A 17,701-nucleotide genomic window follows, 5' to 3' on the forward strand; every position below is an offset into this window, starting at 1 on the left:
CAGCAAGAAAAAAATTCCAACCCCCCCTCCAAATCAAACAAGACATGAAAAGCGATGGAAGAAATGTTGTCTTCTTCCAGCAAATCTGCTTCCTGAATATATTCAGAGTTATATCTACTGACTCTAATGACTAGTCTAAGCTTTTACTGTCTTTATTCCTATTAGTCCCAGAGAGCCGAGACCTGTCAGCGAGAGCAGGCTCAATTCCCTTCCTCCCTGAGCATCAGCAGACATGATGGCTAAGCTATAGAAGGAGCCTGGTTTGGCCCTCAGCATGAGTGCCTTGGGGTGATAAGAGAGAAGAGGCTTTGCTAGGGAATGCTCTGCTCCCCCGAGAGCACAGACGGCTGATGGGAGGCAGTGATGCCTTTTCTCCCTGCAAGCCTTGCCTAGAAAAGCCCTTAGATCTGCTGCTTGGGAAGCCTTTCCAGAGCCTTTGTGCTTGCTGCTTGCTGGCAAGAAAATAGCCACAGGGCAAACCTTCTTGAGGATTAGAAAAATGGTTATGGTCTCAATCTCATCAAATGCTTAACCATGTGCCTGACCTGCATCAAGCCTCTGATGTGTTGTCCCAGAGCCCAAAGTGGTCATAGAGCCACAGCTTGGGGTGATGCTCCTGGATGGAGCACCAGGCTTGGGCTGCAGAGGGGACGCTCAGGGTGATGCTGGCAGGGGCCTGGCAATGAGCAGGGGAGGTACCCGCAGCTCCTGCGATGCTGAACAGTCTCACTTTGAACTGAGCTGGGATCCTCACACAGCAGCTGCTGTGCCTATGCAGGCTGGAGGAGCCTGGAGCTGGAGGAATGGGGCATGGGTGAGTTAGGGGTGTGGAGGGTCACGGGAGCATGTAGCAGAGAGTTAAAACCACTGAGGGCCACAGGAGAGATTTTCCTGTCTTCTTCCCCACTGCCAGGGATGGCATGTCTCTGCAGCACCATGTCTCTGCAGGCAGCAAGAGTGAGGCAAGCCCTTTCCCCTCCATCAGCCGTCAGATGCATCAGAAACCCAGTTGCTCAGATCCCATACCCAGAGCCTTGCCTGAGGCGCTCTTGGCTCCCGGATCTGCTTCCCTTCCATGTCTGCCTGGCACTCTCTTGAGGAAGGCTCATTGCCTCTCCTGCACCAGCTCAAGGCTGGAAACCTTTGCTTTCCTGCTGCCTGTCACCCTTGCACAGATGCTCGATTGCAGCTTCTGCATCTCCCTCTGTCCTCTGCTCCTCTCAGCTGGGTTTGTCTGGCTTGGTCTCAGTGCAGTGACCCTTCCTGGGGGACCAGGGCAGAGCGTGGAGGATCTGGGAAGTGCAGCAGGGGCTAATGAAGCATCTGGGTCTGAGCAGGCAATATCGCTCCCATTCTGCTGCGACTACATCCTTCTGGAACTGAATGGCTTTGTTCTTGATATTTTGGGGTGAAGACATTGTTTCCAGAGCTTGGATGGTGTGGACAAAACCAGCCATGGTTTTTCTGTGGCTTGGTGGCAATATCACACCAAATGAGCACACCTACCTCTCCTGGAAACAAGATTCCAGGATTTGGGATTTTGATCACAAAAATGAGCCCACCTGGAAACAAGATTCCTTTCAAAATGCCTTTGCCAATCTGCTGGCATTGTCTTCCCTGGCACAGTTTTCGTCCTCCTCTTGGAATCAAGGTGCAAAATGGTCAGCAGCATTAGCTTGGTTTAGTAGCATGGGTCTGGGCAAGAAGGATGGAGAATGCACATTTGCATTTGTAAAGCACATCTGTAGTTATTAAAAAGGTCTTTTCTGCCTTGTCCTCACCAAAAGCCACTTCAGAAATGGCTGCTCCTGGGGCTCCTACAGGAATCGTAAGAGTGTCACGTGGTGCTGCAGAGCCAGGGAAACACTGGTGGATGGGTGAGACCAGCCTGCACTCTGCCTTGCCTACCTGTGTCTGGCTTCACTGCACTCCCCTTGAAACCAGCTGGCACTCTGGAGGAGTCAAGCTGCCAGCTCTTGGCCTGCTGAAGTAATTGGGGTGAGATTTCTGAGTGGCGTGTGAAGGCTAATGAACGAAAATAATTTGGTGTGTGCTACAGCAACGCATCTTCTGAACCCTCTGTAGGAAGCTGTTTGTTCATAACAAATGTTATGACAGGCTGGAGCAGTTCCTCTCCTTTAATCAGAGAAGAGAGTGGCATAACAAGTGCTCCTCTGCTGCTTCAATAAAATGATAGCAGCTTATGAGTAAAGTAGGCTTTTAGGGCTGTGTTTGTGCTTGTACTGCTGAAGCACTTATGTTCTCTGGGTTGGAAACATCCATGTTGTCACGTGGTTAGGTAGGTGGGCAGGCTGTACTTCACCTCATTTACAAGACAAAACACTCAAGGCTTCAGGGTTTAGAAACTTCTGTGTTGGGCTGGATCCAGACCAGCACTGAAGACAGGCTGGTCCTTTCTGTGGGGCTGATCCCTGATAAGATGATGAGCTAGGACCAATCATGGCCTCTAGGACATGGGTCAGCTCAGATTCCCAAGCCCAGAGAAGGGTGTGAGGCTCCCTCTGTGCTGTGTGGGGAAACCTGGAGCTTAATATCACTTTATGCTCAGTCACACGTGTCTCCTGGGACTCAGCATCACCTTGTGGAAACAGCCAGCAGACCTTGCAGGTGAGTGTTGGTCATGCTCTGAGCATAGTACTCAGTGACCACAGTGAAGTGTTCATTGAGGAAGATGTCATGCTGTCCTGAGCAGCTTCAGGAGGAGCCTTTTTGGGCATAGAAGCTCTGAAGGCTCGTGAAAAATTCAGCCACTTCCAGATTTGGTTGGAAATGGAGATGAACCACATCCTGCTTCTCGTACTTGAGCCCTTTATTGGATCTAAGCTCAAGTCAAGTGATTGGGAGCAGGAGCCATCTCATAAGCTTCTTATGAGGATGAGCCACTAAAGGAACAAAAGTCTGTGGCGCATTAAAGGAGAAGCATATGTCTGGAGGGAGGCCAGCCCAGTCCTGCTTCCCATGGTGTCTTGGGCAGGCAAGGCATTTCCTTGGTGGTCTACAGATGTTCAGAAGAGATTTCTACTCTTCTCAATTCCCTTCTGAAGCAGTGTGTGGGCTTTTGTTTGGGAGTTTTGATCCCTTGCTCTTCAATGATGAGTTCTTCTCACTGTTTTCCCTCTAGGATCATGGACCGAGATACACAGGGTATGCTCAAGTCTCCGGTGCCCTTCCTTCTAGGGCACAGCCTCTCCAAGGATGGTATGGACTCTTTCAGCAAGCATTTTGAGAACATCATGGAGTCCCATCGAGCCAAAGGCACATCTTACACCAGCCTGGACTCCATTGACATCCTTTCTTCCCCAGCCCGTACCCATGGGACCTTTTTCACTTTTGACCTCCCAACCCTCACCCCAGAAATACAGGGAAAAATCCGAGACAGCGCCAAGGTGATTGAGGAGAACTTTGCTCCTCTGGCGCACTTAGAGCCAGACTCTGGGACCAGTTCAGCCACAGATGCCCCCTGGACAGAGAGGGAGGAGGAACGGGGGAGACGAAGGAAGAGTACTCGGCACAGCCCTTGCCACTCAGAGGACAGCTTTGGCACTCCCTTGGCCTCTAACACAAGGTGAGTGACCAAAGTTGCTTGCTGTCCAGCTGGGCCACTAAGGCTTGATGTGGAGTCTGATGCTGTGAGGTCTGGTTTGCAGCCAGAGCCTAACTTGTGTTGCTGGGGAAGGGTCAGGACTGCATGTGCTAGATTGTCTAGGCAGTGGATGATCAGGCCAGTGATCACCGTGGTATTGTGGTAGGTGTGTTGATGGGAGCACAACTCCTTTTTCATCTTTGCCAGCTTTGTAGGTACTGGAGGACTGTGAGGTTTCCTTCAGCCAAGCAAGCAGGGGATGCCAGAACTTCAATCCTGTGGTGATTTTCATTGCAAGGCAGTCCAGAATCTGCGATGGTATGGGGAGAGGCCAGTCTGAAGTTGACTACCAGTAGAAATTTGACAGCGTTTCCCTGCTGGGGACTTTGTCTCTTGCCATCGGCACCACAGCCATTTGTTTCTTAAAGACAAGAGTCCCGTGGATTTGTGCCTGTTGTTCTGGCTTCCTGAAGCTCCTCAGCCTTGTTCATGTTGGAAGATGGAGGGCAGAGATGAGCATCCTGAATCCCTCATCCACTTTCCAGGCTTTGGTCTTTTCCACACCAAATCTGTCACTTCTGGTCACAGTCTGTGCTATCTTTGTAGGCTCAGCTTGGGGTGGCCAGGTGGAGATCTAAGCTCTGTGTCTTCTCTGGTGTCTGCAATCAAGAGAGGGGGGTGGCATATTGCATCAGTTCTGTGGCCCTTGGGTCAGTCCAAGGGCCTTTGGGGGCAGAGGGGAGCTGGGTTAGGCCTTCCCTTTCTTTGGGACACTTAAGCCAGAGACGTGGTAGCACAGAAGTCTGACAAGATTTGTGCAGCAAAACTGGTCGTGTCTGGGAGGCACATGGCAGTGAAGGGTGACAGTGTCCAGCCATGATCAGTGCTTTTTGCAGGAAAAATTGGCTTCCTATTCCCTGTGCCAAGGCAAGAGACTGAAACACAGCACCCTGGAGAAACCAAAAGGACAGTATCTGACTAACTGTCCGTGGGATGCCATTGTACCACAGCACAGCAATGCAGGGGCACAGGCAGGTGTGAGGGTGCAGAGACACAGCTGACAGCAGGAGCAGCAAGGAGGTGCTTAACAGAGATTATTCCTCACTGGTTTGTAGTCAGTGGAGCACAGAGCATGCAGGCAGTGCCGAGGACACTGTGGCACTGTACTCGCCTGCTAGCTCAGGTTTCAGAGCAGTGCTGCAACACAGGCTGTGGAGGGATGTTGTATATCCCCCAAGCTGCCCCAGATCTTTGCTGAGCCTCTTGTCATTTGCTCTGCTTTGGTGACAGAGGAGCACAGGGGAGATGCAGCTGCAGCCCCCACTGTACTCCCTGGCCTGGGAACCCCAAGGCCTGGGCTTCCCATAGCACCATAACTGCCAGTCTCACCTTCTCTTACACATGCATGCAGAGTCCCAGGCAACTACCTTTCCCTGCTTAGAAACTATTCCCTTGGTTATCAGTAGGTCCCTGCACAGCACTTCTTTTTGTCCAGTTCAGGCCCTGTTTCTTGTCCATGTCCTGGACTGTTCTGATCTGCCATGCTGCCCTGCAGCAGGTGAGCAGGTGCCCTGGCTCCAGTGGTGGCCTGAAGCAGAGACTGCAGGAAAGACAGTGAGAAATGGGGTGTGGAGGAGCAGGGTCCTGCTGCAGGCCCCCAGCAGGGAGCAGTCCAGCTCTCTGCCCCCCCCGTATGGAGTGAGCCTCCTCTCAAAGTCCCATAGGCAGCAGTGGACAGAGAGGCAGGTGTGGTCGGAACCTGCCATCTGGTACAGGAAAAAGGAGTGGGGATTGGGGCTGGAAGCAGGAACTAGGTTGGGAAGCAGGGAATGCTTGTGGCACCAGGGTCTGAGACAGCCCATCATCTGCAGGATCAGTCCTCAGGAGGCAGGGGTTTCTGACAAGGGACAGGTCCAAGAAGTTTCCTCTTCCCCATCACTGGTATTACCAACTTTCTAGACTCTCAGTGGAGCTGACCATGAAGCTGAAGATTCCCAAGTAGTTTGAGGAAGAAGTGGCTGGGCTGATTGCTCAAAGGTTCTCATGAACTGGAATCAGCAGATCCTGATACCTTGCAGGGCTGATCTGATAGAGCAGAGCTTATCCTTGTAGTTCTCCCACTAAGGGGTGTTCAATGGAAATTGATGAGGAAAGGAGCTAAGGAACATCTGCAGTCGCTCCAGTGCATCATCACCTGTGCCAGCAGAGCCAGAGCACAGCATTCACCACTGTCCATGGTCACAAGCAGTACAGACTGACTGCCACCACCACAGGTAGACTGGGGACCCCTGGAAGGGGGACTCTGTGGTGAAGACTATGCTTTACACTGTCTGGCAGTCTCAGGGTTGGCGGAGGTGACCTCAGGCTGCAGGGTGTGATTGGTGATGAATGCCAGTAGTGGGTCTAGGCCTGCATGTGCTGCCCTGTGGCTGTCCTCCTTGTGTCCCCAAAAGCTTTGCTACTAACTGTTGCAATAGTTGGGGTTAGCATGCGGGTTGGAGACAGCCTTGCAGCCTGTGACTTCCCACCTCCCTCAGTGGCAGGAATGGCCAATAAGTGATGCCTCTGCATTGCTGGGCTGATGTGGTGCCCCCCACAGCCAGTGGCCTTGGGTCATGCAGCCTTGTTCCTTGCTCCAAGGCTCTGGTGTACCTCAACACATAATAGTGAAGACCATGCTTTTATCTTGACCTTGTATGTGGGAAGTATGTGTAAGTGTAGACCTACAAAGGCCTCCCCTGGGCTGCCTGCACTTACTCCAGCAGGCTTGGTTGAAAGGGACAGAGCAGAGACTGAAGTCCCTCCCTGCCGTGCCCACAGCAGTGACATCCCCAGCATAAGCTCTGTTAGTAGGTTATCACCTGATTTGGGCACGAGGTGAAAGTGTGTAGGTCCCTTGCCCTCAATGGGCAGAGAGCTGCAGTTAAAGCAGGTTGTCCCTGTGGCTATGACAGACCTCTGCAAAGCATGTGCGGGGGCAGAGCCCCCCAGGGCTAGAGAGTCCTTGCAGACCCAGGGAGGCCAGCCTGGGACAGATGCAGTGCTGGCAAAATGGTGGGGCAGGAGCTGGGGCAGCCCTGGGGACTGCAGAGAGATTGCTTCAGTGGTGACAGACAGCCTTCTGCAACTGCAGGTCCAAATTGCAGGACTTGGCCAAGCTGCTGGGTGCAAGCAGGTGTCCAGAGGGACACCGGGCTTGCACAGTCCTATACAGGTAGGCACTATGGGGCATCAGCCCTGGAGGAATGTAGATTGGCAACCTGCATCTCTCTGGGGGTGCAAGCCCTCTGAAATCCAGCTCCCCAACTTCCCTGCAATCCCACTCTTCTGGAGCCAGCCTTGGCCCCGGGCACAATCATGCCGGTCCCTGAGGTTTGTCCGCGGAGGGAAGAGACGTGACTCGCCCCCCAAGCGAGGCAAGTTCTTCTGGGACCTCATCGGGGCTCGCCTGCGGCGGGACAGAAAGAAGGGTAGGCGGCAGAAGCGACATCAAAGGCGGGGCTGCAAATCGCCCCATGGAAAAGGCCGGAGACCACGGCGAGGGCAGCGCGCCTGGAGCCTCGCTAGAGGGAGAGCTCGGCCCTGGAGCTGCGGCTGTGTGGGAGGAGCGGGCAGCCCGCGGCGCTGGCAGCCGCCCCGGGCGGAGGACGCGCCGGGAGTCAGAGCTGCGTCCCTGCCGGAGCGCCGCTGCCGGCGTGTGCTGGAGCACGGGGCCTGCCAGCCAGCTCCGCTGCCTTTCTTTATAAGGCTCCTTTTGTTACTGCGGCGGTCGGCGAGCCGGCGCCCCGCCCCTCCCGGGGCCAGCGCAAGCCTCTCAGCTGGTCTGAGCTCCCAGGTAGCACTGGGCAAACTGGTGAGGATGCCCTGAAGGACTGTGCCGAGTTTGGGGCCCCGTGGGGATGGATTCGGGGTGTAATGCAGGAGGTTGAGGCTGAGAGCTGAGCAGAGGAAGGTGGACATTGAGGAAAGGATGAAGAAAGGGGAAGGGAGGTATGGGGTGGGCTGGGGTGATAGCACAGTAGGGAGACAAGGTTAGGGTGCAGGATGAAGAGGTCTCCCCACAAGCATTGGCACAGGAAGAAATAAAGGACAAGCCTGGGGGGAATTTTCCCCGATGCAAGCCGTGTCAAGCCATGAAGAGCAGCAGGAGCCAGGACACAGAACACATCAGCCCACCATGGCATAAAGGACAGGGGATCCCAGGGTTGGGAGGTCTGTCTGTAGAGGCATGAGCAGCAGTACATACCTGTGGGATACAGCCCTATGTGTCAGGCATTAATTCCAGCTCTTGGATCTGACTCCGAGCCCCTAGACCGCTCTTGGCCCAAGGGTTCATGACACCCAGGTTTTCCTGTGCTGACCCTATGGCATCTGTGTCTCTGAGGGAGAAGACCACCCTCCATCCAGCAGGTGAGTAACTGGATATTTAAGGCTCTCAGCTGGTACCAGAAATTGTTCAGTGGGATTGTAGTGTCAGTCCCTGTCCTCTGCAGGAGCAGTTGTGTCCCTCACAAGAAAACATGGTGGGATGGGGTGATGGAGGACAAATAGACATCTCCAGAGGATGCTGGTGCTACAGGGGAGGTTCTGGAAGTCTGCAGAGAAACAAGACTGAGGAGGGGCACAGCTGCCCAAAGTTCAGTCCTATCTGGATCTGTCAGCAGTAATGCGGGTGGGTGCTGCTTTGGCTGGGTGATTGTTGGGCTCCAGAGCTGCCAGAAAGCACAACCAGCCGCGCCTGTGGTTGGAGGCTGGTCTAGCTGACCTTCAAGTGTCCTCCCAGCCCTAACTTCAATTCTGTGAGGAATTAACTGGCCCAGATTTTTGCTGTCATAAATCAAAGTCGCTCCACTGAGACCGATGGAGGGAGCTGCATTCATTTAGCTCAGCCAAAGATCCGGTCTGGTACATTCTGAGCAGCAACATTAGGCAGGCTTGGTTTGCTTGGCAGAGACAATGAGCATCTAGCTATGCACGTGGGCCTTCCAGAATTGAGGAGAGGGTGCTACTTTGCCTCATGCACCTGTCCTCTGTGGACATGCACCAGGCTCCTTGCCATGTCCCTTCATAGTGTAGGATGAAACCAGCCTCATGTGGGGAGCAAGAAGTACTTGAATTGTGTTTAAAGGTCTGGAGTTTCCTGCAGCAGGTGTCTTGCCTGGGACTGTGTCAGGACCAACCTGGACAGCGCAGAAGCTCAACTGAGCACACCCTAGCTCCTTGGGAACAAGTTGGTGCTGCAGGAAGGGTCCCACCATGCAGATACCTCTCTGCTGGCGTCTGGGAGGTGAAGGTCAGCCCCTTGGGCATGGCTTTGCAGAACCAGTGCCTTCTTGGTGCTCCACATCCAGGAGAGAAGATTTGCTCCTGGTCGCTGGAAAACCAAGTGAACATGGTGCCAAGTAAGCTTGGTTGATAGTGGGAAGGTGGAGAGGATGTCAGGACTCCTGCAGTGACACACTGCATTGCAGTCAGGGAAGGTACTGTGGTCCCTGCTTCTGGGCTCCAGGTAGTCAGCTGGAGAAGGAATATTGGGGTGAGAGGATGGTCCAACTCCAGGAAAGGAGTGTTTGGCCCTGAGAAGGAACATTTGGGCCCTGGAGCACCATCTGACCTGGACGAAGCAGTGTGTTTGGTATGGTGGCTCTGAGCAGAACTGTGATTCTGCAGCAGCTTTCCAGGATAGGGAGCACAAGAAGTCCTTCTGCTGAGCTGGGGTGGGAAGTGGTCAGTGAAGAGCCTCTGTCCCAGGGTGAGCCCTGAGCCCTGTGCCGGATCACGTGCCTTCCTTGCAGAGACCCCCAGATGTGCCTCACTGCAGCACACTGGGCTCTAGCAAACACCTCTGAGGCGACAGGGGGACCTGTGCTCCCAGTGACATGAGTGGTGCCAGCAGGGAGAGGGATGAGCTAGCATTGTGTCTGCTCAGGAATGACTTATTTCAAGCACACTGAGGATACTTGCATAATATCAGATTTGATCTTTATTCCATAAGCGTGTATTTAATGTAAAAAATATTGTCTCAGTGTTTCTTCAAGCCAAACTAAAATGTCACTTTACTAAATACACCAAAAAACCCTCACCCTGAGACCTGCAATTAGCTCATTGGCGAGAAAATTAGCATAACCTCAATTACCTCAGACATGGATATGTCTCTTGCTCTGCTCTCCATTTACTTGAGAATTGGGCTCTTGTTTTTCTGTCTTTAAGCTGCATGTTCTCCAAGCCAATTTGGGCTTTGAGTGGTGGCAGATATGTACCACAAAGGGGGCATACTGAGCCTACAGAGGCTGACTGTCCATATTTGACTGCATGAGAGTGCCTTGAGTGCTAGAAAAAAAACCCATTTCATGGCATGGTTGAATAGTGCCTCATCCTGAGAGCAAGGTTATGCTTTGCTGTAAAACACCAAATCAATACTGGCACTTGGTGAGGGAGGGAGCAGCAGATTCTGCTGGTAGAGCTACTTTGAGACTCAAGGTTTGAGATCCCTGCATGCCCAGTGCAAGAAGCAAGGCAGGAATTGTAGTCACAGATTGGGATCCTGCAGGGAGATACAGGTATTGAAGGACACGAGAGATTTTGTAAATGGCCCTATGCCTGGATGCTCAGCTTTAGATAGGAAAGCTGAGAACCATAGATTAGAAAAAGAGGTCATGGGGACAGATTCAGAGCTCTAGGTTTGTCCCTGGACACTCCAGGAACTGGCCATCTGAGGAAGGTCAACCTCTCAGCAGTATAAATGAGGTCCAGAAGGATATCGGGAGTTTTAGGGATGGTGCAGAGAAGAATTAAAAGATTTTGAGAGGGTAACTGAGGAGCCACTTGCTCTGGAGATGCAGTTAGAACATAGGGAGTGTTGGAGGGGTGGCTTTGAATTTTGTAGCTCAGCCTGTGGCTGGAAAAGCACCCTTGGAACTGCTCGGCTGCAAAGGGGACAGTGCCTGTGCCCTTGTGATAACAGATAAGGATTTTAGAAAAAAAATGCAGTCACCACAACCCATGGCTGGCAGGTGCCAGCTGCTGGGATGGATTAATCTCCTCTGCCTCTGGGAATCAGAGAGAGCCTGTGACCTCTGTCCTTGGTTGAGGTCACAGTTACTGCAGCCACGCAAGGAGCTGAAGTGGGGCCCAGGTGTGTGCCCAGCACTGGCCCAGCAGCACCCAGCCTGTTCTGTTGGCGGGCACCCCTTAGAGCAGCTTTGACCTTGCCAGACAGTGAAGGCACAGCCAGGCACCAGGGCTCATGCCAACAGCACCTTTGGATGTGGCTGTTTTGGGAGAAGAGCTTTTAGGGAGGTGGGAGATTTGCCCACAGGATGGGGTGTGCTCATGATGCAGACAGTGATGCTGGAAGCTGCCTGCCCAGCTTCCCAGAGCTGGTGGAGTCAGACCTGGTGATCTCATGGTGACCTTGTGACCACTCTTGTGGCTGCTTCCACCAGGGTGCATTGGAGTGATGGGTAGTCTTCCTGGGGAGGACTGGAGCCAAGTGGGCACAGATCTACCTCAGCCACCCATCCCGGTCTTACCACAGTCACCTGGCACCACTGAGTTCAGCAGTGGTCCAAGCAAAGCACGTCTCTCCAAGGACTTGCAGTGTTGTACCTGCTTTCACCAGGGAAATGTCTGACCCACAGGTTTGAGTGCAGAGCAGCTTCTCCCCAGCATGCTGGCTGGGGGTGACAGGAAGGTGGAGAGAATGGCACCTGAGAGCCCCCCGGGGCATGAGGCCGCCTGTCAGTGTTGTGCAGGGCTCCCCTGTGGCAGGCAGCGCTGAGCAGGAGGAGGCTCGTCCTTCTTGAAAAAAGCAGAGCCTCAAGGAGATTGGCCTGGGTAATTGGCTCAGGAGAGCAGGCCTCTTAAAACTCAATTAGAGACTTTTAAAAATAAATCAGACTGGAACATTGTAAGGGCTGCCAGAAAATTTGGGCGAGGTCAGAGTTGCTTAACATTTGTTGTTGATTAGATTCAACCAGCTTTTGGTTGGGATAACTTCTGCACAGCTGAGTCAGATCGCTTCGGGGGCCAAGCCAAGAGTGTCTCCTAACATGGCCATTTAAGGCGTGGTGGTCTGAGAGCTGATGGGCAGACTGGAGAAGGCTGCGCTTCACTGTGAGCTGGGAGGCCAGGGAGGTTTTCCTTCATCCTCATGTTCTCTGCCTTGGCTTTGCTGTCTGTGTAGTGCTTTGAAATCAGTGGGTGGGCAAAGGTGAACAAAGGAATTAGAGTTTCTTGTCTTGGGTAGAATCTGCACTTGAGAGCAGCACAAGGAGTTTGTCCAGATTAAAAAATGAGTACGGAGCTGTAGGACAGCATGTGATGCGTACATGTTTCTGCTCCGAGTCTGCTACAGCTTAGCTTGGCAGAGCCTCAGCCCACACATACAGTTTCACAGGTTCAAAGTGGGGGACTTTGAAGTAGTTGTCCTTTCCTTCCACATCCAGTACGAATGTTGGTTTGAGTGCCTTGGTCCAGTCAGTCACCGGTGCTGTTCCATCCCCCCACCCCTCCTCCCAGACCTGCATTTCCTACACCTCCCCTTTGCTGACCTCAGAGTGTCTCTGACCAATGCAATTCATCCCAGGTCGCAGCAGTGAGTAGCTAGTCTCCAAAGCAGGGTGAGGAACATGCATTTCCTGAGAAGATGAACAAGGAGGGGATCTTTAGGCAGGCTAACGTGGAGTGTCCCTTCCCATTGCAGTGACCGCCCCCAGAGCCAGCTGGTTTCAGACTCAGAGTCGGAGATGGACAGTGTGGAGCAGCTGGCCCTGGGCAGCACGGACACCCTTTCCAATGGACACAAGGCTGACCTGGAGGCTGCCAAACGCCTGGCCAAGAGGCTCTACAACCTGGATGGCTTTAAAAAAGCAGATGTGGCTCGCCACTTGGGGAAGAAGTACGTGTGGGTATTTGGAAGGACTGTTCCATTCTGCAAGGAGCTCACTTGGACCCACAGCGTACCTGCAGCTGCTGCCCTTGCGGGGCACCAGGCTGGCAAGGGACTGCTGGCAGGACCTCAAAACCCGCTTCTTGTGACTGGTATATTTGCACCAGGTGTTCCCTCTGAAGGTCTTAAAACCTAGGAGACATCCAGATTTTTGTGCCTTCCTACCATGGCTGCATCTTGGATGCTTCAGTAAGGTGTTGGGGCATGGGGGTGGCTGGCCTCTAATGGGCCCTTCCCTCTATATCTTCGTCATTTTCTCTTATATGCCCAGTATTCCCAGTGAATTTGTGGGTGACTTCTCTGAGTTTCATGGGAGCATGGGGTGTCTCTGTCCTTAGCACGCTTCTTGCAACCCTAGGGAGCTCCCAGCCTCCTGGAGTCCACCCAACCCCTGTGCAGCTTTGGCTGTCCCCACAGCCTGGTCGATCCCATTCTCACCCTCCCCTTTTTCTATTTCAGCAACGAGTTCAGCAGGATGGTGGCAGGGGAATATCTGAAGTTCTTCGTGTTCACAGGGATGAGTCTGGATCAGGCTCTCAGGTCAGAACTGAGTATGTGCACATGTGTTTGTGGTGGCCACCAGAGTGGGGTCCCAACAGACCGTGCCCTCTGCAGCTCTGCAGCCACGCAGAGATCTGCAGGAGCAAGCAGACTGCATGTCTGCCACCTGGAGATCCTCTTGCATCTTAAATAGGAAAGGGTGATTTCCAAGATGGTCTCTCAGCCATGCAACCAAGAAAAAACACTCCTGGTCTTAACTCAATGGTCAGTGCACTTGAATGACAGTCAGGTTCACCAAGGCCTGACCTTCCAGGTCTTGAACTCAAATCCTTCTGTTACACCTACCTCCTTTCCCAGTGTAGCTTCTGGGATTGGTTGTAGGTCTCTGCGATGTGCCAGCAGGATATGGTGCTGTGGGCTTGGAGGAGAGTCCCATGGTGGGTTTGGAGGGAGGGAGGGATGTGCAAAAACAGGGTTTCATCCAGCACACAGGAAGGTCTCAAAACCAGAAAGCACAGCTTCATTCCTGCACAGGGTGAGTTGCAGAAACTGCAGTGGGCTTCATGTGTGACCAACATTGCTGCTGCTTTTCCAGGTCCTTTCTAAAAGAGCTGGCCTTGATGGGAGAGACACAAGAGCGAGAGCGAGTGCTGGCTCATTTTTCCCAGCGCTACTACGAGTGTAATCCCAATGCAATCTCTTCAGAAGGTAAGAAACTTCATGTCTGCGGGGTGTGTGTGTGCATGTGTGTGTTTCAGGGGAGCCTGTGAGTTTGTCAGCTCAGTGAATGTGCTCAAACAGAAACTAGAGAGCAGCCTATACTGATGCCTTACAAGACAGCCCCAGCATGTCATTTCTCTCAAATGACAGATTCTTTAGATTGTTGTTTTTTTTAAGCCTGGTCTGGTTGGATGATGCATAATTAGGGCTCAACCCATACTTAATTTTGACCTTGAGCAGATTAGCACAAGAGACACACTTAGCACACACCTCACCAAACAGACCCCAGCTCTCAGACTCTCAGCTCAGGGAATATCTAAGTGGGGAAACTTGTGCGCCTAGCATTTCGGGAGCCCAGACACCCACTTTGTACTATTTCATGTCTTTGCACCTCTTCTGTGTGCATTCACACAGAATGGATCTGCTTCTGGGTCTGCTCTGGGCTGGCTCTGCCACAGGTGGGGTTTGGGCTGCCCGGCTGGCAGAGGCTGTGTCAGTCCTACCTTGCCATGCTAGGAGCTCTGCAGGATTAGCTACAGCATCACTGCCTGGCTATAGGGGCAGCAGGCTTGGAAGGGAGTTTGTATGCTCAGGTTTGGAACCAGCGGCCTCCTGCCTACTTACCTGCAGGCTGTCAGCACTGCAGTGACTGCTGTGTCCCCTTGTGTCCAGGGTGGGAGGAGGGGGCTCAGCGCTGTCTTGGAGGCTCAGAGGCCCCATAGACTTCCTAACATGCTGAGACACTGAAGCACCAGCTGCAGGGCTGGGCTGGGAGCTCTAATTCCTGTCCTGTGCTTGTGCTGCAGATGGAGCCCACACCCTCACATGCGCCCTGATGCTGCTAAACACAGATCTGCATGGACATGTAAGTTACCACTGCCATTGTTCCAGTCTGTCCCCTGTCTGACCTCACCACCCTGAAACTGTAGGTGCTCAGGGAAGAGTGGGGACAGTGCCACATGAGCAGGAGGCATGGGAGCCTGGGTCCATAAGTGCTGGTCACCCCTTACGTGTTTGGTGAGGAGAGGCAAGAAAGGCTAAATTAGAGGAGGGGCTGATGAAGGAGAGAGCGGGGCTTCGCAGGAGACTTGCTGAGCTGAAAGATGTAGAAATAGAATGAAGACAGAAAAGAAAACTGAACAGGAAAAGAAGGTGGGAATGAGACTCCAAAACCAGCTGCTGTTGGGAGCAGGGAGCACACAATTTTGAAAAAGAAGGCTATTTAAAACTCCTGGAGTCTCTGCAAAGCCAACAGCTTCTCCATACCTCCAAGCAGCCTTCCAGAGACCTGGCTGGTCCCTCACCCCTCTGCAGAGATGGGGTGTTTGTTCCTGGGCTGTGGGACCTGCTTCAGCCAGCAAAGACCCCTCTCCCAAAGGTAATTGTGATGTTTCTCTCCCCCTGACTCCCCCAGAACATTGGGAAGAGAATGTCCTGCTCCGACTTCATTGGCAACTTGGAGGGACTCAATGGAGGCACTGACTTCCCCAAGGAGCTGCTCAAGGTAAATTTGGTTGGCCAAGCTGCAGGAGCAGAAGTGAGAGTTTTGGGCTGGATCACATGGAGGGCTACATGAGATGCTATGAATGCGAGATGCATTTATGTGCAAGAACAGTGATGGTCCCTGAGCCTACAGTTGTGCTCCTGCCTTGCTGAGGTACATAGGCTGCTCGATTCCCCCAGCACGACACTGGAGCTTTGCTTGGAGTTCTGATTCCCTCATTGTTCTTGCTGTGCCTGTATTGCAGGCAAGGGAGCACACATGGGGCAGCTTACTAGGGCTGGTTTACCAGCTGCAGCCAGAGGCTTCCTGGCGTCAGTCCTGTGGTACTCAGCCCTTTCTGATTCCCTGAAGCACTGAAGCCCTAAACTTTGGCCAGGCCCTGGGTTTGGAGCTATCTCTGGTGGCAGAGGTGACATGGGCAAGGCATTGCGATGGGGAGAGTGGGCTGGAGGTTAAAACCTCAGAGCTGGGAACTCACCACACTGGTGTGACTGAGGGACTCTTGCCTCTTCCTGCCTGACTCAGTTCCTAGAGGGGCTTGGTCAGGGAGAGTGTTCAGCAAGCACCTCTGGCCTTGGACTGCTGTGCTTCTCTGGCATCACCTGTTCTCAGGAGGGTTTTCTGAGCTGCTGTCTCCTCTCCTCAGGCCCTGGGAATAGGCTTAGCTCCCATGGGGTCTGCCAGGCAGAAACCACTGCTGATGGTGAAGCACTACAGTTGGCAAATACTCCTGATGTGGAAGATGGGTTCCCAGAGTGTGCTGGAGCCACAACGTGGGGGAGGTGGTTGATGAAAAAAGGCAACAGAGGATGAAAAGCTGAGCTCCCTTTTCAGCCTTTGTGGGTCTATTCCTGGCTGTGTCGCTCACCCCATCATTAGGGGTTACCAGCAGTTCTCAATAGGGCTGTCCTCCCTCTCAGCCCACACTTCGCCGGTAAAAGGAGTTACTCAGGAGAAATTCTCCTCTAAATTTAAACTCAGCTCCAGAAAAGCCTTTAAGCACACAAAATGGATGGAAACATATGAAATGTGAACCCTGACCCTTCAGTGCTGCTTTGCCCTGGAGTATCTGAGCTCCACAGACTTCTTGGTGTGCCCCCTTTGCATCCCTCACTGCCCTGTGGTTGGGTGCCCACACTTGAGGCATTGCCCTATTAAACTTAGCTCTCAAAACACCAGCAGTTCAAACATATGAGATGAAGTTACCACATCAGATCCCAGACACAGGGAAATAGGTCAGTGTGGAAGTGCCATGAAGCTACAGGCTTTCTCTCATGGGCAGGGGCCAAGACCATTGCTGGGTGTAAGGAAGTGGAGGGAGGCTGCAGTGCTGCAGCACAGCCCCGCACAGCTCTGCCGGCAGCCCAGCAGCTGGGAGGCTGCTCTGCTAAAAATGGCCCGCTCCCTCTGCAGCTGCGGTGCTTCCCACCGCCGCTGTTCAGCCGCCTCTGTACAGGAGCCATGCTGGGGAGGGGGAGTGAAAGACAGTGTGAGGAACCTCAGGCAGGGCGGGCTGCAACTCTTCACCTGAAGCACCACTCCACTTTAGAAACCCCCTGCCCATGCAAGGAGGAGTAGGTTTCTGGGGCAGGTGAGATGGAGAAAGTGCTGTTGGCTTGTGCTGGGGGGCGAACTGGCAAGGGGCTCTTGTGCCTCTCCTGGGCAGCCTTAATCAGCTCATCTAGAGAAGAGACTCTTTCCTTTCTGCCCACTGCTTTTGGCTGTTTGATGCTTTGTGGTCCCTGCACAGGCTCAGGGGCAGACAAATGGGAAAGGGTTCTCCTGCTGCCCTCCCTGTGTCAGCCTGCATTAGCCCTGTTTCCCCGAGCAGGATGCTTCCTCCTTGGCAGACCTGGCTGGCAGGCTGTGCTTGGGGACTGAGGCTCCTGTGCAAGCGTGCCACACAGCTGGCTGGCTAATTTTAGCGCTCCAGAAGCACACACGTTTCCTAAGGGAAAGGGGAGGGGAAGGGCTGGCAGGCTTCACAGAAGCTTCCCAAAGCTCTAGGCCAGATCTTGGGCAGCTCCAGCACCACAGAAGAAAGGTCCTGGGGGCTCTTCCAAGCCTGCTTGGGTAGATGGTGCAGGTTGCTACCCCATGGACTTTGGAGCTGGAGGTGGCTCTCACCCAAAGCACTCACTGCCAGGGAACTGGGGCAGTAGGGCAGGACCTAGGTGGCTGCAGGGGGAGAAGGCCACTGTCCCCTGTGGGTCTGAGGGCAGCATCAGGAATAGACCCACAGGGAGCCAGAGCACTGCCCTCATCTCTGGCTGCAGGGAGTCCCAAGATAAACGCAGCATGATGCCTGAGAGCATGTGGCAGCTTGAGTCAGACGAGAACTTTATCTGCTACTAGATAATACATGTAAACAGTCCCAGTTTTATGCAGAAGCAGTGAAAACACTTGAAGAGCTTTCACAGCT

The 17,701-nt window shown here is 53.3% G+C and overlaps 1 protein-coding gene across 2 annotated transcripts in view; it reads left to right on the top strand.

Annotated features, from left to right (window-relative positions):
• The window catches only part of PSD (pleckstrin and Sec7 domain containing), a 37,484-nt gene that overhangs the window by 7,496 nt on the left and 12,287 nt on the right, over positions 1-17,701 (top strand). For both annotated transcript variants that reach the window (XM_066191313.1, XM_066191312.1), the window contains exons 5-10: positions 3,143-3,586; positions 12,309-12,503; positions 13,014-13,094; positions 13,651-13,763; positions 14,582-14,640; positions 15,190-15,279. In XM_066191313.1, coding sequence (XP_066047410.1) covers positions 3,143-3,586; positions 12,309-12,503; positions 13,014-13,094; positions 13,651-13,763; positions 14,582-14,640; positions 15,190-15,279 — 982 coding nt within the window. The remainder of the gene's footprint in view (positions 1-3,142; positions 3,587-12,308; positions 12,504-13,013; positions 13,095-13,650; positions 13,764-14,581; positions 14,641-15,189; positions 15,280-17,701) is intronic.

The sequence above is a fragment of the Chamaea fasciata genome, unplaced genomic scaffold (genome assembly GCF_029207755.1).
Source record: "Chamaea fasciata isolate MVZ Bird 193981 ecotype frontalis unplaced genomic scaffold, bChaFas1.0.hap1 SCAF_9, whole genome shotgun sequence".
NCBI classification, from domain to species: domain Eukaryota; kingdom Metazoa; phylum Chordata; class Aves; order Passeriformes; family Sylviidae; genus Chamaea; species Chamaea fasciata.